We start from the raw sequence: 20,067 nt of genomic DNA on the forward strand, positions 1-20,067 counted from the left end.
TTCAGTTTCCTAATTGGCAGTAAGTAGAGCCTGATTTTGTCAAATTTCCTCATTTTAGAAGCTCACAAGCAGCTCATTGCCAATTAAAGTTCAAGCTCTGTTGATTAATGTTTTAGTAACATTCATCCAATCAGTAAATGTGGCATGCCACATGACCTAGTAGACTTTTTTCTCTTGCAAATACCCAGATTTACATCAATTCCTGAACATTCTGTCAAAATTAACTATCTCTACTGAGTCACTCAGCTACTTAAGATCAAAGAGGAAGGGCAAGAACTGTTTTAAATAAGTAAATAGGCAAATAGCTGTTTGCTTTAAGATACAAGCTATTCTATTTGTGCCGTTTGCCTTGATATTTTAAATGTGATATCTGTGAGGAAGTGGAGAGCAGCATTACCTCCTATAACATGGCAAGTTAAGGGTTTGAAGGGGACAGTCAAAAAGCCAGTGGGCAGGAGGAGGAGTTGTTTAGAGATGACCAGTAGGAAAGAAAATAGGTACACTGGTAGGATTTAACCCATAGCTGTCTCTGGAGTGTGGAAACCTGAGATGGGCTATGTGCTCCCAGAGAGGAACCTCTTCTGGTGATGGGTGCCTTTACTGGAAAAAAAGTGCATAAACAAGACAGTCATCTCCTCAGTGCTGGCCTAAGGGCCTGCTGAGATTCTTCTTTCAAGGCAATTGCAATGTTTCTACTATTAGTACTGACAAGGAAAGAGAGTTATAGCTCAGCAGCCACCCTAATTTCAGCTATTAGACCTTAATTTCTAACTCACTTCTGACTCGAATACAAAAGTTTATTACAGCACCTGTTTGCAGAGTGAGCACTGAATCCCTTCTCCATTTTAACATGATGGGAATTTTCTGTGCAAAGAACCTTGCAATGAGAAGGATCAGCTTAAAGTCTGGCCTAATCCTACTTGGATTCAAACCGTTAAGAAGGGGAGGGGTGCGTTTCATTCTCCAACATTCTTGGCTAAATGCCTGCTAAATCCCTGTTTGCCTTTCCAGATCCATTTAGCAGGTCAAGCACCTTCAGCGGCCTTGGGAACTTAGGCAGCAATGCCTTTGGAGGATTAGGCAGTCATGCTCTGAGTAAGTACTGGCTGGGTTACTGCAGACAAACATCCCTTCCAGAAAAGCCACATGCTAATATTTACAGCAGCTGGTGGTAGTTTTTAAAGAAGTTTAATTCCTAACCTCCATTCTCCTATCTGAAAACACTGCACCTAAGATTTCCAGGTCTCTGCGGTGGGAGCTTTTCTGCATGTCACAGAGGTCAGGAGCTGTGCTCTGTGCCTCCTCACTGCTGAGGGTTGGTACCTTGAGTGCTCAGAGAGCCCCTGGAGCTGCAAAACCCCACCGAGCTCTGGGACCCTGTGGGCACCTAAAGTAACACCCTTCACCAGCGAAGATGCACGGTGGGGCAGCTATTGATACTTCTAATTCCTGTAGACATCCTCTGTAAACGTTGGCTGAAGTTTAAATTACATGTGTAAAATAATTCTACCTCAAAAACATGTCAGCTGTAGGCTAAACATGCTTGAGAGCCACACATAAGAGAGCATGCTTGTGCATCTCATGGTGCAACAGGAATCAGCTGAAGATGGATGGAGGAAAATCGAGTGACTGTTCTGAAAAGCCTACAGCCAAGCTCTGTGTTTATACACACACATACATACCACCAAATAGTCTGGGTTCTTCAACAAAAAAAGTCCCTGAAGCCTCAGCTGCAGGCAGCTGATTGCTTGTAACTACCCACAAATTAAAGTTTCTGCCAGAGAGAGGAGCTGAGGACAAACACTGCTTTTGTGCTGGAGCCCTTGCCTGGGGTGGGGGGAGAAGAGAAGCTGGGCATTTTCAGTAGTCTCTGAGTTATTGAAATGTATAAAGCTTCCTCCAACAACAGCCTTTAAAAGCTGGTGGATCTTACACCCAGTGTTGGAATTATCTGTCTCCACTCACTAGTAGCTCCCCCTCACCATTCAAAAGCCTTAAAAGGACAGCTCTGGTTGTGACTAATATTGTGAAAAATGTCTGTATAAATGATTGGCTTTGAATTATTTTTAACTCTTCCTCCCCCTGCCGTTATTCTAGCTCACAACAACATTTTTACTCACAAAGATGGCCCAAACCTGCAGAATTTCAATAACCCCCATGAGCCATGGAACAGACTGCACCGGACCCCGCCGTCCTTCCCAACCCCTCCCCAGTGGCCCAAGCCCTCGGATTCGGAGCGGAGCTCCTCGGTGACAAACCACGACAGGGACAGGGACAGGGAGCGGGAGCCCGACAAGAGGGACCTTTCTCTGAGCAAGGACGACAGAGACAAAGAGAGGTGAGCACTGTGGGCTTCTGACCTCTTCCTCCCGGGACTGCTTTTCCTCTGTATTTTTTCTGTTTTCCCTAAAATGTTGCTGATCCTTAAAGCAGCTGGGGGGGTCTTTTCCTCAGATAAGCACAAGTGCTAGCAACACCACAAAAATTCCTCTTTGCCTTTTAGGATTTGTCTTCTGTGGAAATACAGTAACCCAGTCCCTGCTAGTTGGTTAACAAATCACACCAGGCTGAGGAATTGAGTGTGTTGCTGTGTTTTCATTGCACTGAAAACTTGGCTGTTTTCAGTGCAGCTGCTTTAGGACTGCTGAAATTGTGACGGGTCCTTTGGAGACAGTCATAGTTCTCATTAATGTACAGATATGCTGATGAATTCAAATGTTAGCTGGACATTAATGAGATAACAATGCAAATGCCTGTATCTGGAGCAGTGTGCATGAATCTATTAGCAAAAGTGATTTTAAAAAATTGCATTGTGGGCAAATCCTTATTAAAGATGACAGACCTGTATCACCTGGGCTATAGTTACTTCATTAGCTCCCAGTTATATGATTTTGAAGCTGTGAAGCCCTTTACATTTCAGAGGCCAGTTGTCTCCAACAGGCTTCTTCTTTGTAGGCAATAACAGCCTGCAAGTCTTAGATGTGTATGCTTGACTCGTGATAGGGGTTCATAGATTGCTGGAGTGCTTTTAATGAGATCTTCAGGCAGTACCTGTGAACAAGATTATATGGAAGCAATAGGCTGAAAATCTTCTTGCTTTACATGTTAAATTGTCTGACATCCTTGCACAGATTTCGTTCAGGTAGGGAAGGTGTCCCTTCTTGGCTCTAATGGAATTAATTTGCAGACCAAGGTTACTTTACTCTCAGGAGTGTTCACACAGGGGTTAACAGCTCTATTACACTTCTATTAATTGAGCTTAAGCTGTCCCCAGCATCCCTATTTGGCCATGGTTTTAATAAACCACATCCTTGACCAGCAATCAGGACTACCACAGAGGAAGAAAGCTGGGTTAGCAAATGTAATCATAAGGGATAAATACTTACACAGCTCCCCAGAACATCTCAAGCTTTCAGCACTCAGGTCTTACAGCTCTCAAAAACAAACACAACATAAAACTTAGGCAAAGTGAACCTCTCAGCTGCATAATGCAGTTCTCTCAATCACACGATCATATTTTGCATTTAAAGTGTCTCTCATTCAGAGCAAAGTGCTTTTAGAAGGTGAGCATTATTTATTCCCCTGTTAAAAAGGTGGGATTAACTGTGACTAATTGGCTTGCTCAGAGGCAGAGGTGCAATTGGAAATGTAAACCTTTGTGCCTCTCTTTCTAAACCATGGATGTTGTCATCAGACCCCTTGTTTATCGCAGCAGGTCCTCTTGAAACACAGCTCAGTTGTTCAGTTTCGTGGCTGATTCAAGGGTGTTTCTCCTGAAGCATCTGGCTTACCTGCAAGAACTGCCAATAACAAAAAGTCTTACAGTTCTGTAGGAAAATCAGCTTCACCTTATGGCTGCTTCCAGACAATGAGGCTGACTTGGGAAAGACCTGCATACATTTCTGTAGTTTTGTATGTCTGGATCCATGTTTTAGGAAAGGAACCCAAGTTTTACAGCTGAGAAGGTCATTGTCTGGCAGCAAGATGTACACATGAGCACACAATAAGCTTTTTTAAAAGAAAAATAAGCTGTCTAGAATTCTTCTTTCCCTACATTTCTCAGTGAAATGGTCTTAGGGTGAATATAGTATTCTTCCAGCCACATCCCCAGTTTAGTCCTACATTTGTGGACGTTTAACTTTTTTTTTGTCTTTCAAGTATGTAAAGGCAGCTCGTGCATATCGCTTAGCATAGGATTGCAGCTGTAGCTGATGTTTGCAGAACTTTCCAAATCCTTTCCTGAGCAATCTCAAAGTGTACAAATGGGCACGGCACTGTGCATGCCCAACAAAACGGGTGTGTTTGTTCACACATAACCAAGGATGCACCTTCTGTCTTTTTACAGAGACCTCATGGATAAAAACAGACATTCGAACAGATCCTCGCCAGCATCCGCCCCAGTGACGCACCAGATCAGCAATCTCATCCGCAGCAACAGCCAGAGCTCCAGCGAGCCCATCAGGCAGGTCAGCCTCGGGGACAGGGAGAGGTCCAAGGAGCCCGAGAGAGAGCACCCTGACCGGCTGAGAGAGCCGCCCATAGCTGAACACAAGATCAAAGAGAGCCGTTCCCCAGTGAAGGAAACTCCAAGCCATGATAAGAGACCCTCTGAGGACAACACAAAGCCAGTAATCCAGTCTGTATCCCCATACAGCAAACCTGCACTAAGTGAGAGCCTGAAGCTTACCAATCTAATGAGCAAGGACATGGAGAGAAAGACAGAGCTTCCCAGCGACCTCCAGAAGATTAAGAATGACATCAAAGTCAAGGAGGAGAGGAAGGAAGACAGTGATGTGCTAGTGGTTGGGTCTGAGCCTTCCCAGCACTCCCGGTCAGTGGAGCATCCGCCACCGCCCACTCTCCACGGATTATCATTGCCTCACTCGATGGCTGCCTCCATGCCCATCTCCATGGGCAGCGTGCACCAGATGAACAACATGAATGTCCTGGACCGCAGCAGGATGATGACCCCGCTCATAGGCATGAACCCTTTGTCAGGAAGAGAGAGGCTGCCGCATCCCGGATTTTCCTGGGACCCGATGAGGGACCCGTTGCGAGATGCCTACCGGAGCTTAGACCTGCACCGTCGAATGGACTTCCAGCTCCGGACAGATCCTATCCACAGGTTTCCCACCACCTCTGGCTTTTATGACCACGAGCGTTCCTACAGAGACAGGGAACCACACGACTACAACCACGAGAACCTTCTGGAAGCCCGCCGAGAGCAGGAGCGGTTGCGGCAAGTGGAGGAGCGCGAGCGCTTGCACTTACGGGAAGAACTTGAGCGTGCCAGAATGCACCACTTGCACTCGTCCCCCATCGAAAGCCACCTGGCACACGTGCCATCCTTCATGCCTCATTTGAGCGGGATGCATTACCCCAGACTGAGTCCATCCACTGCCATGCACAACGGGATTTTGAACAGGAACCCGCCGACCGCAGCGCTGAGCGCGCCGCCGCCTCTCGTACCAGCCAGCAGCACCAGACCTGCCTCCCCTCGCAGGACTACCCCACTCACAAACTCAGAGTCCAGGGACTATTCCCCCTCTAGGAACCCCAAAGAAGTAGAGGCACGATAGTCCCCAACATTGAATTTTAAACTCACCTGTACATAAGAAACAAGCAAGCAAACAAACAAGCAAACAACAACGACAAAAAAAAACACAAACAGGAAAAAAAAACCAACAAAAAAAGAAAACAACAAACCTTTTACAAAATGCACTGCTGTAAACTTTTTTTTTTTAATGTAAAATTTGTAGAAGTTAAGCACATTTCCATAAATAACGGGGTTGGGGACTTTCCAACAAGAAGGTTGCTGAGAATGGGAATTTAATATATAGGTATTGATTTTTGGTTTTGTTTTTTGTTTCTGTGCTAAAAAAAAAAATGAGTTAAGAATATCAAGTTTGTACATTTTTTCCCAAATGTGAGAAACATTTTTAATGGATTTGTATTTTTTTTAATTTTGTGCTCTTTATTCACTTAAAAAAAGAAGAAATTTTGCTTTTGTTTTTAGTTAAATTTGCATTTTAAAGGCCTCAGATCCTTAAGAAAAAAATACCCAGGGTTTCTTAAAAGTATTATTTATGGAAATACTGTAGTTTTACAGTCCACTGTGAGGTTCCCTTCTGAGGCCAATTGATCACTTACCTTGGTACTTTGGAACCGAAGTTACAGATATATATTAAAATATTAATAATAATAATAATGTACAAAACTGTTTGTTTTTTGCCTTATTATATTATGCAGAAATTTAAGAGGAATTTTTTTTGACTTCTTGTTTTAAACAAAAAAAAAAAGAAAACAAACTGTAAATATTCTGTTAATATAAATGTACACCAATATTAAATTCTTAACATAGGTAGACTTTATAAAAATGGTTTCTAGAACCACTCTGGTTATTTGTTAACATGGTTACAACTCATACTCTTGTCACAGTCAGAAATTCACACTCAGAAAGCTCAGTACGGCATATATACTTCAACTATGCAAGAACTCGGAGGCAGGTCTTAGTGGATGTTGGGGGGAGGAAGGTTTTAAATAAAAAAAAAATTAAAAAAAAAAAAACAACCCAAAAACAACCAACTCGCAACTCTGGAGACAGAATGGCAATGGCATGTGAACAGGAAGAAGGATGCTTGTGTTTAACAAAAAAAAAAAAAAAAAAGAGAGACTGAATTTTTTGTACAAACACAAGGGACAGTTCGTCAAGGAAAGAGAAAGACACACGCTCCTGGAAGGGAATTTTGGTTTCCTACTTTTCAAGCTGGCAAAAGCAGATGGAACTGGCACAGTACCATGCGGCAGACCCTTTCCTTATTTTTTTTTCCTTTTTTTTTTCTCTTTTTTTGTGTTGTGGGCAGGATCGCTGGCAAGCAAGGACAATTTTCCGTGGACCCCTTGTGCTAATTGTGCAGTGTTCTTATTGGAATCTGTATACAAGACAAAGTAGAATTTTAGGAGTGCAAAAAAAAAAAGTCTAATGGTTGATTAAAAAAAAAAAGAAATTCTGATATATTATCTATAGTACATGAAGACCATAAGCAAATGTTTGTTTCAGTGTGGTTCTGCCTTGAACTGCTTTTTGGCATGATTTATTTTTTATTTCCAATTTTACTTTTCATCCATATGTAAATTTTGCCATGTTTTACTTGCTGTACCATCCCCCCTTCCCTTATTTTATTTTTCAGTGTCCATGTTTTATATATCCTGGGCTTTTTCTCTCTAGTTAATTCAGCCATCCGCTACTATTTTCTTGGCTCTGTAACTCTTGTTTCCCCCCCCTCCCCGTCCTCCCCCCTGCACCCCCTGTAATTTTAAACATTCAGTTTCCTTGTAGATCAATGAAGATAAATACAACATTGATTTTGGATGAAAAAGGCAGTTGAGTGTTTGTGTGTCATAGCCAGCGCTGTTGACTCGAGGCTAATGGTTTATTGACGGCTGGGAGGAGGCAGCTGCCGGAAGGGGCTGGTGCTGGGACAGGGATTTGCTTCTGCCTCTCAGTCCTTCCCAGCAGAAGGAACACGCTTTGGAGGTTGGGATTTGGGGGTTTGGGGAGGAGAGCAGAGCAGTGCCCCCAGCCCTGCAGCATCTCCACCCCTCGACCCAGAGGCACCTGGGGCCCTGCGCCCCCAGGGCTCATTCAGCATCTCCTGCCAGGGGAAGGAAGGACAGCAAAAGAAGCACGGCCTGTGTGCAGCAGCTCGTGTGGAGGGACCCTGCTGCCAGCATCACCACGGGAAGGTTATCACCTCCAGCGCTGCTCTGCACCTCCCATTTGCTTCCCAAACCTTTCCCTGGGCTGAGCTGTCTGCGGGGATGGAGCCGTGCCCCGAGCCCCTCGCGCTCCGCGGCTTTAGCAGCATGGCAGAGCTCCTGGGTTTGAGTCTGCGTGTGACTAAATTACTGAGCATGAAAAAATAAAATGAAATAAAATAGCAGGGTCCTTAATCTGATGAAAGGAGGCTTAAAACAGAAATAGGCATTAAAAATCAGCACCTGCTCTCGCAGCTGAAAGTGGAGGAACATTGAACACATGGTGGGTGTGAAAAGTGTGTTGGACTCAGCATAAAGATTCATAATGCTGGCTCAGGGGGATTGTAATTCTCCTGGTGCCAGTGTCCAACATGGGATCTTGTTTGGCACCATTTCTGACATGGATCTGCATAAATTAGCCTCCCTAACCTCTGCTAGAGTCCACAGCTGCATGTTCCTAATGCAGGTACGTGTGAGCAGGGAGGTTATTACTGCAAACTTCAGAAAAAAATGCAAAAAATGGGCCATACCCTTTGGAAGCATTTGGTCTGTGTATGACTTAAAAAGTGAGCATTAAATCAATGCTATGCTCCCCTGGCATTCCTGAAGGATTGCTTATTGCAGCCACCCTGGTGCCAGAAGAATTCATCATGACTGATGTTGTGGTGGTCTGAATATTAAAAGAAAATCAGTGGTTTGCCATTTACTGTATTAGGAGGCATTGCTCTCACGCCTTCGGAGGATGACCCATCAATAATGCTGCTCTACAGTGGGATTCCTGTGGAATTACACAGTGTCGAGTATCAGCCTTCTCACAAAATGGTTCATCATGATTAATGGTATTATTTCCTAAACAGAGAAACTAATTAATTCAGCCTTATTCCTTTAAGCCACCCCAGCTGAGCTGCCTTCTGCTAAAAGAACTGGTACAGAAGGACTTTCTGGGTTTTATGCATTCCTACCACTGTTCAGCTTTCATTTTCTGCCGTTTTCACCATTTTTATTCTACTTTTGGCTGTCTCCCCAAAGACTTCCCTCAGTCACCAAAAAAGGGTGGAATTTAGCAAACAAATGACAGTGGGTGGGAGGAAAAAGATGAGATTTGGAAGGTTCATTGCTCGCCTCAGGCAACCTGTGTTTAAAAAGATACTCAGGGAGCCGTAAGGAGGGAGACCAGTGGTTGCACTTACATTACCTTTTGTCCAAAATGCCACATGCCCATTGGGGCTCCATGAAGGATGTGTGCACCAGCCTCAGTTAGTGAGGGTCACTCTTGGCCCAGTCAGTAAAATAGACAACCAGGATACCAGGGAGTGAGGGTAAAAGCCAATAAAGCTGTAACACATCCTCAGATCACTTGTCAAAAATATTAACTGTTCCTTGACAAAAAGATCTAGTGCTTCCCTAAAAAGCCAGCTTTATAGCCTAAAATAAGCATATGGGAATTGTCCTTTCCAGCCTATGTAGATACCATAAATATGTAGTTAGCTGTTGGTGACCTGGAGTCAGACAAACAGAGGGTTGATGCAGGGGAGCCCAAGGACTCGGTCGGGTCTGCAGCACCAGCCCTGCCCAGGCCCAGAGGAGGGAAAGCAAAAGGAGCCAACTGGTCAGGAATGCAGTGTCCTGAGAGCTTAGGGAAGGGGGAGACACACCAGCTGTGCTTCAGGCAGCCCAAAGTGCCAGAATGAGAGCAGGGCTAGAGATCAGTGCTGTGCAGCTCAGGCTGGAGCCGAGAAACTGTCAGCAGAGGGGAAAAACAAGATGTGTGTTTTCCTTGGCTTGTGCCAAGCAAAAGGAAAAAAAAAAAAAAAGGAAACCTTTGCCTTACCTCCCTCAGGAAATTCCTTTTAGCCAAAGTCTTAAGAAAATAGTTGTGTTGCAGTGTTAGGGGATTTTGGTAATGGTCTTGTGAGAGGCCAAACTGGCATTACCCATCACCAAAACCTGGGTGTCCCCATGCCAACACCCCTTGCAGAGCTCTCCCCAGTGCTTCTTGGTGCCCTTTTGCACAGGCAGTTGGCTTTGGGGAGAGTCTAGCTAAGGAAATAAAGAGAAATGGGGCTTGGGCAAATAAATGTAGCACTTTTGCTCAGATCTTGGGGAGCTGGTAGCCCAGGGCTTAGGTCAGAAGCACGGTGCTTTGGGAAGAGCAGGGCAGGTCATGGGCTCAGCCTCAGGCTGGGCATCACTGTGGGCAAGCAGCATTGTCCAGGAAGCCACTTCTTGTCCACTTGTGTCCACCAGCAAGATGGCATCTTCCTGCTGAGCCCACGGCTCTTTCACCACACCAAGATCAATACTTTGTCAGGAAAATGCCTTTCCTAGCAGTGCACCGTATTATGTGAAACTGAATAAAAAGCAAGGAGTGGGGGAAGGCTACACCAGGCCTAAATTACAGGCTCCCGTTTCTGAACATAATGGAGAAAGAGAAAAATCAAATGATGTTTTGAAGTTTAACTTGGAAAATATTTTTCCAAAGCCTTTGAGGGATGTGTGTGTGAAGTAAAAAGGTCGGCTCCCCTCATCGCAGCCCCTGCTGCTGCCGCACAGCTGGAGGCTCCCTGCGCAGCGGCTGGGACCTCCTTGCAGGTGTCGGCACGGCAATTCCTTTGTCTTCTCACAAAAAACCTTCTGCTCCATTAAGCTTCCCTAATTGCTGCATTTATCATCAGCCATTTTCTGCTTGTTCTCTTCCTCATTCAGCGAGGATGTGTCAAAATAGAGATCCACCCGCCGTCCCTGGGAGATGAAGCTGTTGGAGGCACCGGCTGCTCAATTGGCCGTTCCGCAGAAGGTCCCTCATTACCCGCTCGTGTGTCACACACATCACAGCAGCCGGGCTCTGCTGGCCGGGTGTCAGGCCCTTTGCACTGAGCCTTGATAAATAGCTGAAAGCAGAAAAATACAGGGCTTCTTTTTTGACTCAAAACCCAGCCAGCTTCGTCCTCCTCCTCCTCCTCCTCCAGCTCCTGATTGGAACTCACACAGCGAGGTGCAGCTGCCCACAGCAGGGTGAAGCCCTTCATCTCCCCCGGAGCAGTCTGAGGAGCAGAGGATGGGTGTGACACCCAAAGGAGATGGGCCCAGCTGACACCCACACCGGCCTCGGTCACACACCAGCAGCAGGAGAACCCTGGAAGAAAACCACTGTGGCTCAGTGGGGCGGGCAGGTTTCTGCAGCTGCTTTCCAGAGGAGTTGCCGTCATATACGAAGTCACAATTAGTTCTTCTGCAGCATTTGCTCACTGTTTCATCAAAATTTTTTTTATATATTATTAATTTATTATTTTTATTATTAATAATAATAATAATATTGTTAATATTATTATTTCAGGGAAAGGAAAAACCAGTCAAGACACTGAAGGAAGTGACCAGCTTTTCAAAAATGCTCTGTTCCCTTCCACAGCCTCCCTTCCCTCCAGCATTTCCAGCTGATGGAGGGCCAGAGCCCAGCGATATTCCCCAGACACGCTGGTGGTGGTGGGATCACTCAGAGGGAATTGCAAAGCAGAAGAATTCTGCAAATCCAGATTCAAAGGGCTGGCCAGAGAAAAACACAATGGTGAGGAACTAGTTTGGGGAAGCTTTTAGGTTTCAGTATTCAAAAATCTTTCCTTCCTTTTTGAATGCTATTAAAAAGCCTCCTCCTGTGGAGGGAACAAAGGAAAAGGGATTAATTTTATGGGGCTTTTTTCAAAACTAAGATGATTCAGGATTTTTGGTTTGTTAATGGACATCTAAGAAACTACAGAGAGTGAAAAATGTCTGACAAGGGAACCTCATCTGAGGGGTGATTTGCACTAAACCACTCTGGACAGGGGCCGTGGTAGTACCATAAAACACACTCTTCCAGCTTCCATTTAAAAGAAACCCACCTTAACTCCCAGCACATACCTGAAAAGGCCAAGAGCTGTGCTCTGCTGTCATGGGGCTCTGCAGGTTAACCATGTGTCTGCAGCTGGGAAAGCAGGGACCCAAAGCAGCCCAGCTATTGAAGGAATTAATTCAGCTGCTGGGGCTGGCTCTGGAGATCACACATGGCCAGATTAGCCTTTCCAAGAGCTCAGCATTTTCTGCCATGTCCTGTGGAGTTTCACTTGTCCAACTCTGCAGAATTTAAAGGTTAAGCCTCAGGCACGACGCAGCTACTTTGCTGTCAGATACAGAATCACCACTTCTGTGGCCAGCACACGGGGCACTGGCTGCTAATGGCCCATGCCCAGGGCACAGCAGAGCCACAGCAGCAAGGACACCCTCTCCCACCTGGGCATGCAAAGTCCACAGTGGCCTGTTTGGACCATTACTGACAGATCTTGTGGCAGAGGCACAGTAAGGTTTTTCTACACCCTGCCTCCAATGTGTTCACTGGATGACTTCACACAGCCAGACATGGCCAAAAATGTGCCTCTGTGAACTAATGAATTGGTTTAATTGTCTGCCAAACCTGAGAGCAGCCAAAAGTAACAAATTAAAGTTTACAATCCTGTGGTCTCATTTACAAGGGGATAATACAGCAACTGTTTATTTTGTGAGATGTTGGAGTGAGTCGGGAGAAAATTACAGCCCCTATATAATATTAATAATAATCAACATCATAAAAATACTTTTAATAGGAAACACCGATGGTTGTTTTGCTCCGTTAACTTGCACAATTGTTCCAGCCCGTCTGGCTGCCAGCTCACAGGGCAGGGGGTGTTGGTTCCCTGGAGGCCAAGCTGGCTCCACAGCCACAGCAGCTCACAGCAGCTTCACACTCTGAGTTTAATAATCGCTCCGGCTCTAGCACGGCAGCACCCATGGGAGGACCCACGGGGCCAGATGATGCTTCACAGGGCCATGGAAAGAGCTCTGGGGAAGGAAGGAAGGAGATGCCAGGATGCCTGGAAGCTCCAGGGAGAGTACAGCCGAGGTTCCCAGCCCAGAAGGAGCAGGCTGGGCAGGGAGGTGGGAGCAGCAGCTCTGCAGCTTTTGGAAGACATGCGAGCCACGGTCTTTGCCAAGGGATGGAGGTGCAAGGTCAGCCCTGATCACCCCTGCAGCCGTGTTCCAGGCTGGAGGGAGAGCCCAGCAGGCCCAGGGACACATCCCTGCTGCCCTGGCACATGCCCTGGGAACACCCCATGGGCCGCTGGTGTCAGCTCAGCCCAGTGGCAGTGGCTCTGCTCTTGCTGCTCCAGGACAGGGCAGCAGAGCTGTGACACTGCCAGGGCAGGAGCAGGAGCCTCCTGAGCCCAGCACTGCAGGCACCAGCACAGGCTCCAGCACCACAAAGCAGTGACCAGCTGAAGCAGGTGACAACATCCTTGCACAAGGACAGGCTCAGGCTTTCAGCCTTTTCCAAGCCACTGCATCAGAAGCCCTGGCTGCACCTTCCCTTGTGCACGGGTTGCTGAGTGTGGGGTTCCCCCAGGCTCTGACACCCCATTCATTCCAGCCACAGACTCCAGAGAGAGATGGGGGCTTGTGAGACAGGCTCTGGGACAGTCCTAAATATGGGAGAATTGCCACAACAGACTTCTTTTTCCTGCAAAAGAGATGAGGCCCATATGAAGCTCAGCAGCTGGGTGAACGGCTGTGTCGCCAAAGGCTGTTCAACGGGAATGCAAGAGGGGGAAAAATAAATAAATATGTCCGTACATCCCCATGAAATGAATCCCTCCCCATTCAGCCATTTCCCTTTATTTCTTCCTTTTAGAAGCAAGGTTATCAGGTCTAACATCACATCCAAACATTTCAACACTGGCATTATACGGGATGCTCCAAGGTCAGCGCCTGCAGCTGTAAACTCATTAGTCTTGTCTTTTGTGAGAGAAGAAAGCCTCTCCATTCCTCTCTCACCCCCTTCCCCCCTAATTAAAATTAAAGTATTTCCTGGCCAAAAGTCATTTCTGCATTCATTCATCTCAATTCTTTTCTGTTTGGATAAACCACCCTTTGGTACTCCCAGGGTGTTATGTATACAAACTATAAACTCTTAATGGTCCTGCAGTGTGTTATGACTGGCCTAAAGAGCTAAAGCAGGCTCCGAAAAAGTGGTTCTTGGCAACGCTGTGTATGGAGTTCAGGCTCATCAGTCATATGCAATTAGAGATTAAAAGTGCTTGATGGACTATAGGGGAGACCAGCACAGAGGGAGATTAGGAATGTAGGAGAGAAAAGGCAAACAAAAGCTTTTATCTCAGCACAGCAGTTGCTACTACAAAAGCAGCAATGGAAGGACAGTCCCCATTTTCCAGAGGCACCCATGGCCTTTCCAGCTCGAGGGCCCCAGCATGCCCCATCCCCGTTCTGGTGACCACCCACACTCCAGCAGGGCGGTGCAAGTCCTCAGGAGCACCGGAGCTGGTGGCTGTTGCCCAGGGAGGGCTCGGGCAGGCCAGGCTCTGGAGGAGGCTCATGCCCAGGCTTTCCAGATCCTGCTGCCAGCTGCCCACGGTGCCTGGCAAACCAAACCCCCCCAGGTGCTGGCAAGGGCCAGTCTGCCCAGAACAGGGGCACCTGGGGGGCATCAGAAGCCTGCTGGGTCTGTAGGGATGGAGAGGGAACAGTAGCTCCTCTTCTTAGAACAAGGGGGTGTTTCCCCATCAGGGCCCTCTTGCCCTGAAAGGGAGGTGGGTGGATGGCATGTAAATGCTTTTGAAAGGTTTGTGGCCATTTATTTCCTGTTTTGCTGAGTGTGGGAGCCTGCTGCATGCTAAACAGCCTATGGGGCACAGCAGCTCCCTGCTGACCATCCCTGCTGGATGCTCCCTAAGACAGGAAGGAGTAGGACACGAGGCTTGGCAGGGACTGTCTTCCCCTCTCTTTCCACACCTTCAGCCTATGCAACCTCTCCAATTTTGGGCAGATTTAAAACACTGGGCTAACATAAGATATGGGGAGACACAGAACATTTTCTTCCAGCAGAGAAATATCGTGGTTTATAGACTGAAGACAGTTTGTGCTTAGTGTAGGGGGAAGGTCTGAGCAGCTCTTCAGAGCAGAGTGATCACAGTCTGGTAAATTGATTGTTACAGTATCAGGAGGTGCAGGTGAGACTTAGTACCTGGTGCCCTTCTTAGTGAGGCTCAGAGTGTCAACCCTGGAAAAGCAGGGAGCCTTCCCTCCTTTCTGTGCCCACAGCACAGTTGTGCTTCCATCCATTTGTTTTTCCTACTCACAGCTAACAAGAGAGCCATGGAGGCACTTGGAATGCCCAGCCCGAAGGAAGGAGCTGACTTTTTATAGAGTTTCATTATAGAAGTCTCAATCAGCCATTAGAGGTTCATTTAAATGGGTTTTCTTGAGCATTAATAGGATATGGTAGTGCATTCATAGCCAGCTTTCCTCAGGTTTTACTGAAAGTGGCATAAGTGGGTTTCTTCAAGTACATGTGATTGCTCATAGCCACTGAAGTTGATTTGAATCACTTGCTACCAGGCTCACCAATTTAGCCTGATAAATTGTGCATTATTAAATGGGGGAAGGGAACAAAGCTGTGTTCTCCCAGAGAAGAAAATGCAGGATTTCTCATCAATGAAGAATGATTCCTCTCATCAGCACAGTCTGAAAAAGGCCATAATGAACCATTTGCACCTAAGAGCACAAGCCTTCAGTCTGCTTCATTCCTGATCCATCTTTGTGCTTGGAGATTCAGAGATGATGGGCTCTGCCCAGAGCCAGCCAGGAGGGCAGGTAAATCTGACCAGCAGCTCTCTGTGTTTAGCTAAGAGTGTGCTTATCTCAGTGCTGCCTGGCTGTGCTCATCAGCCATCAGTGTCTCCTCTGGACAGGCAGCTCTGCCTTTCTGCTCAGGAGCACTCACGGGCTGCAAACCGCCCACGAAAAGGGATTCAATCCCTCTCTCCAAGCATTAGTTCTTGATAAAGAAACAAACATATGTGGAAGGCTTTTTCTTTGTGTTGAATAGGAAGCATCTGCCCTGCAGGAAATCACTGTCTGACTCTGGGGAGCTCGTCTCACCCTCAGCCACACAAGCTGCTTGCCAGTCAACTCGTGATCACACAGGAGGTCATGGACTGGGCTTTGGGAAGGGGCTGCTCTCCATTACTGCTGTAATGAGAGTATTGTTTTGGGTTGATGTTCTGAAATGCATTTTAGGTGATTTCAAACACGACCCCAGCTGCAACAGTGTCTGGGTATGCAAATAACCCACTCTGTTTGGATGACACTGAATTTAGTGTTTTTAATACACTGCCTAAGCACGAGGCTTTCTGGATCCCACTGCTCCATCAAGCCTGGCATCCTGCTCAAGTGTCCCAGCCTGCGTGGGGCTGTGTAATCAGGCACCAGGCTGCATTTCCCCGTCTCAGCAGGGTTATTAAAGCACTCTGTGTGACAGCCCCGTGCCTGGCTGTGCCACAGCCCCGCGGGGCCCCGGCCCCGTGCGGCTCCCGCTCGCAATCCTGCCCTGATGGATGGACCCGAGTTAATGAGCTCCGAAGGGAACCACATGGAGCCCTCCTTGCTGGAGGCACAAGCCTCTAAGGGAGGGAGTTAAAAGGGGGCAAAAAAGAACAGTAGAGAAAAGGGATAGACTCCAGATAGCTCCTTTGGGGATGTGAGGGTTGTGCTTGATTAAAAGCAGTGCTTTATGAAAATGTTATTTGCTATGCTTGGAAGATGACATTCAGTGCAATAAGAGCGTACAGCAAACCTAATATGGTCCCTGTGGAAAGGACTGGGGTGTGGGCCTGGGAATGCATCCTGCCCTCTTATCTTTGATCACTTCTCTGCAGTAGCTGGGTTTTTCCTCCTGGTGCCAGGAGGTTCCACTTTCTCCCAGATATATAGGCATCCTTACTCTGTGCCAGTGTGCAAGGAATGATGTGGAAAACCTCTCCCATGAGGAGATTCTCACAAGCAGAGGACTGTGACTGCCTCTCTGGGAGACAAGGATGACTGGTACCCAAATCTCAGCCCTCCAATCCTGTCCTGAACTCACAGGGTGTATTTGTTTTGGCTGCCGTCAGCTTGGCTACACCAGCACAGCTGGAATGAGCCTTTCAGAAGGTGATGCACAGATCTATTTCCAAGTAGTTTGCACTAGACTTTGTCTGGATGTGTTTGGTTTTTAATGCTTTCCCAGAACACTTGTAAATTTTTTATTTCTGCTGAGAGCAGGAGAAACTAGCTGCTGTGCACAGAATAAAGTTGATTGTCTACAAAGTTTAATGCTGTTTTCTTGCTCTATTATTTGGCCGTTCTCTGTTTGTGCAAAACTGGTTTAAAGCTCACTCAGAGCTCCTGGGCTGTGCAAGGAAGAGAAAGGGGAAAAGTTATTTCTCTGCTCTGCCAAAATATACAAAATTTTATGTACCATGATGGAAAGTTAAGGTGAAAAGGGCTGGATCTGAGACAAGAAACATTTCTTTAATTTTCTCTACTTTTTTTAACAGGATTTGCTGTTGCTTTGAAAGCCTCCTGCTATTTTACAGGCAATAAAAAAGAGAGACTGAAAGCATTTATTTCCTGAGACCTGCTTGTTCCTTGAGCTCTGTTAAACTGAGCTTGCCTAGCAAAGGAAGGGAGGGGCACGAGCCCAGCGGAGCCTTCATCCAGCTGGGGAGAGCAGGCTTTGCCTGCCTGGCCATAACAACCGAAAGCTCCATCCTGCTTTGCAGCCCCTGCGCTGTGCCCTGTCCCTGGGAGCTCCCGAGGATGGGAGCTGCCTCCCTGGAGCCAGGTGAGCTCCTGGTGCTGAGAGGTTGTGTGGGGCAGCAGCTCCCTCCGGTGTGCCTGCATCCTCACAGGCAGGGCTGGAGATTCTCCCCAGGGAGAGGCTGCTGGCTGCACCAGCACCCCTGCTTGGCCCACGGTGCCCTCCCCAAGGGCTGGCAGGGGCTGCAGGTGGCATCAGCCTCAGGTGTGGCCCATCCCCAGCCTGGGGAGGCACGGGCTGTGCTCCAGCAGGACAGTGAGCCTGTGCTTCCTTCCTCAGCTCTTGGCACATCCAGGCCATGGACATGAAGGTCAAACCTGCAGCTGCACGGTAACATTCACAGACCATTTCAGAAGCATGTGCTGTAAATGAGAGGATGTGTGAAATCAAAAATATTTTCACATGATTCTCATGCAGTTTAGCCTTCCTTTGACCCACAGCTTTACTTTCACTTACTGCCATTGTTTTTGGCTGAAAATTACAAAGCTGAAAGAGCATCTGTTCCAAATAATGCTGGTCAGGCTTCTGGATAACAGCTTGGCAGCTTCCTGCCAGGAGCAGTTGCTGTGGCTTCTTGATTACTCTTAAGTATTCAATGTTTTGAGGAGGATAAGAAAGTATCATGAGGATATCATTATCCATTCCAAGATATTTATTAGCAAAAATGATGGGAGTATACCCACAAATTGTATTCTAGCTTTTAAATAGAATAAATAAATAAAAATAAAACCCATTGCTGAGTTTGTGACTTGATCTCCCCAGCAGCAATAGCTGGAGACTGGGAGTTACTGAACCTGTAAGCCCAGGGGCTGCTGATGGGATCTTGTGTACACAGGTCCTGTGATGTGCATTCCTGCCAGATGGAAATGCACAGCAGGTTCCTTGTGTTTCTTGGGATGGGGTGGGAAGATCTGGTTTTCTCCTGATTTACTTGCCTCCTGGTTTCTCTGGTATCTTGGATGACTCTTGTTTGTGAACATGCCTGAAAGTTTCTCAGCATTTTTTTTCTCTCCCTCAGTTCAGATTATTCCCTAGCTCACAGTACTTTTCTATTATCTATTCAGATGGCTAAACTAGAAATTAAATGGAGTAAAAAGTTATTACATTTTAAAAAAAGAAACCTCTAATTTTTTTGGCTGAATTCCCTTGACTAAATTATATGGGGATTTTATTTGCTACGGCAGATCTCCAGGCTCCTGACTAATGGTGCAAAATGTTAATGGTTTCTCTCACTTTCCTGCACTCTTTTCACCCACCCCCCAACCAATATCATGGTCTGCCCATCCTGAGTGGGTTTTTGGGTTGTTTTTTTCTTTTTTTAAAAGACTTTACCTCCCCATGGTAACAATGCTAGTGCAAGCACACACGGGCCATGTGCTTACCCCTAGGCTGTCCAAATCTGTACCCTAATCTCCACAGGATGCAGATTATCAGAGAAATTATCAGAGGGAAATCAGATTGCCTGACTGATACTTGTCACTAATTTACACCCATTTGTAAATAAATATTTTCTTGCAGTCATGTTGCTGTTCCTGAAGGGAGACAGCTGAGTCTTTCAAGGATAAAAACGATCTGGCAGTGTTGGGCTATGAAGTGAATTCTTGGGACCTCATGGTGGAGCAGGCTGAAGCATGCCAGGAGGTTTTAGCCAAAGTGGCTGCCTGAAGGTTACATCCACCTCTGGAGTGTTTGGAGTTTGGAAATAACCAGAGCTTCCTTGGCAGAGACCAGCCCTGAGCTAGGGACAGACCCAGGGTGGGAGTGGCTCCAGGAGCCCCTTGCCCAAAGCACAATCCCCCATTAATTACCAGGAAGGTTTCCATGTGCTGCACATTCCAAGAGGCTTTGCTTGGCAGCCCTGTCAATCATTCCCAATGCACTCTGTGAAGGGAAATTTGGGCAGTTCATAATTCTTTGTTGCCTGCTGTGTGCTGAGCACAGACTTTTGCACCTGCCCTGCTGGTGTAACAGGCAAATGCTTTAGGGGGGCTGCTTTGCCTTGGGATGGGGCATGGGAACAGCTGGCAGAGCAGAGTCATCTCCCTCCCACTCCTGTGTGCTGTAGAGGCCAAAACCTTGCTGAAATGTTCCTCTTTCTAACACCCTGCAAGACATGACACAGCCCTGCATTCTGGGGCCTGTCATGCACAAACCAGCTGCAGGTGGCAAGAGGGCAGACTGCAACAGCATTGTTTCAAATCTTTGGGCTTATTCCCATACCAAAAACCCTAAAAATATTTTTTTCCCTGGGTTTTCCATGAAATGAAGCTCAATATTTCCAAGGCAGTGAAAAAAACCCAAAAAAACCTAAAATAAAAATAATATAAGGGAATTGTTATTCCAACTAAAATAAATATAAGGGAATTGTTATTCCCCAAACAATCATTAAAATTGTAGGAACTCACAATTTGAGCCACATTTTAAAGATACTGCTCTAAAAGCCTAAGCAAAGCACAAACAAAAGGGTGATTTTATGTGTATGACATCCCCAGCAACCTCAACCTGACCCTGCTGTGACCTACAGAATTGTGATTTAGGCTTGATCACTTCAGACTGAGCTTTCCAAGCAATGGAATGGTGAGGGGGGTGTTGTTTTTTGTTTCCTCAACCCTTTTTGGCACTGCTGTGAGCAACTTTGGTGTGAA

At 46.6% G+C, this 20,067-nt stretch overlaps 1 protein-coding gene across 16 annotated transcripts in view; it reads left to right on the forward strand.

Annotated features, from left to right (window-relative positions):
* The window catches only part of FBRSL1 (fibrosin like 1), a 502,275-nt gene extending 494,897 nt beyond the window's left edge, over window positions 1-7,378 (forward strand). For 15 of the 16 annotated variants that reach the window (XM_077187583.1, XM_077187589.1, XM_077187598.1 and 12 more), the window contains 3 exons: window positions 1,012-1,095; window positions 2,098-2,338; window positions 4,346-7,378. In XM_077187583.1, the coding sequence (XP_077043698.1) occupies window positions 1,012-1,095; window positions 2,098-2,338; window positions 4,346-5,579 (1,559 nt within the window). In that variant the 3' untranslated portion in view covers window positions 5,580-7,378. The remainder of the gene's footprint in view (window positions 1-1,011; window positions 1,096-2,097; window positions 2,339-4,345) is intronic. The other variant, XM_077187591.1, reaches the window with a different exon arrangement.
* Window positions 7,379-20,067: the final 12,689 nt, after the last annotated feature.

This window comes from Agelaius phoeniceus, chromosome 18, assembly GCF_051311805.1.
Source record: "Agelaius phoeniceus isolate bAgePho1 chromosome 18, bAgePho1.hap1, whole genome shotgun sequence".
Taxonomy (NCBI): Eukaryota; Metazoa; Chordata; class Aves; order Passeriformes; family Icteridae; genus Agelaius; species Agelaius phoeniceus.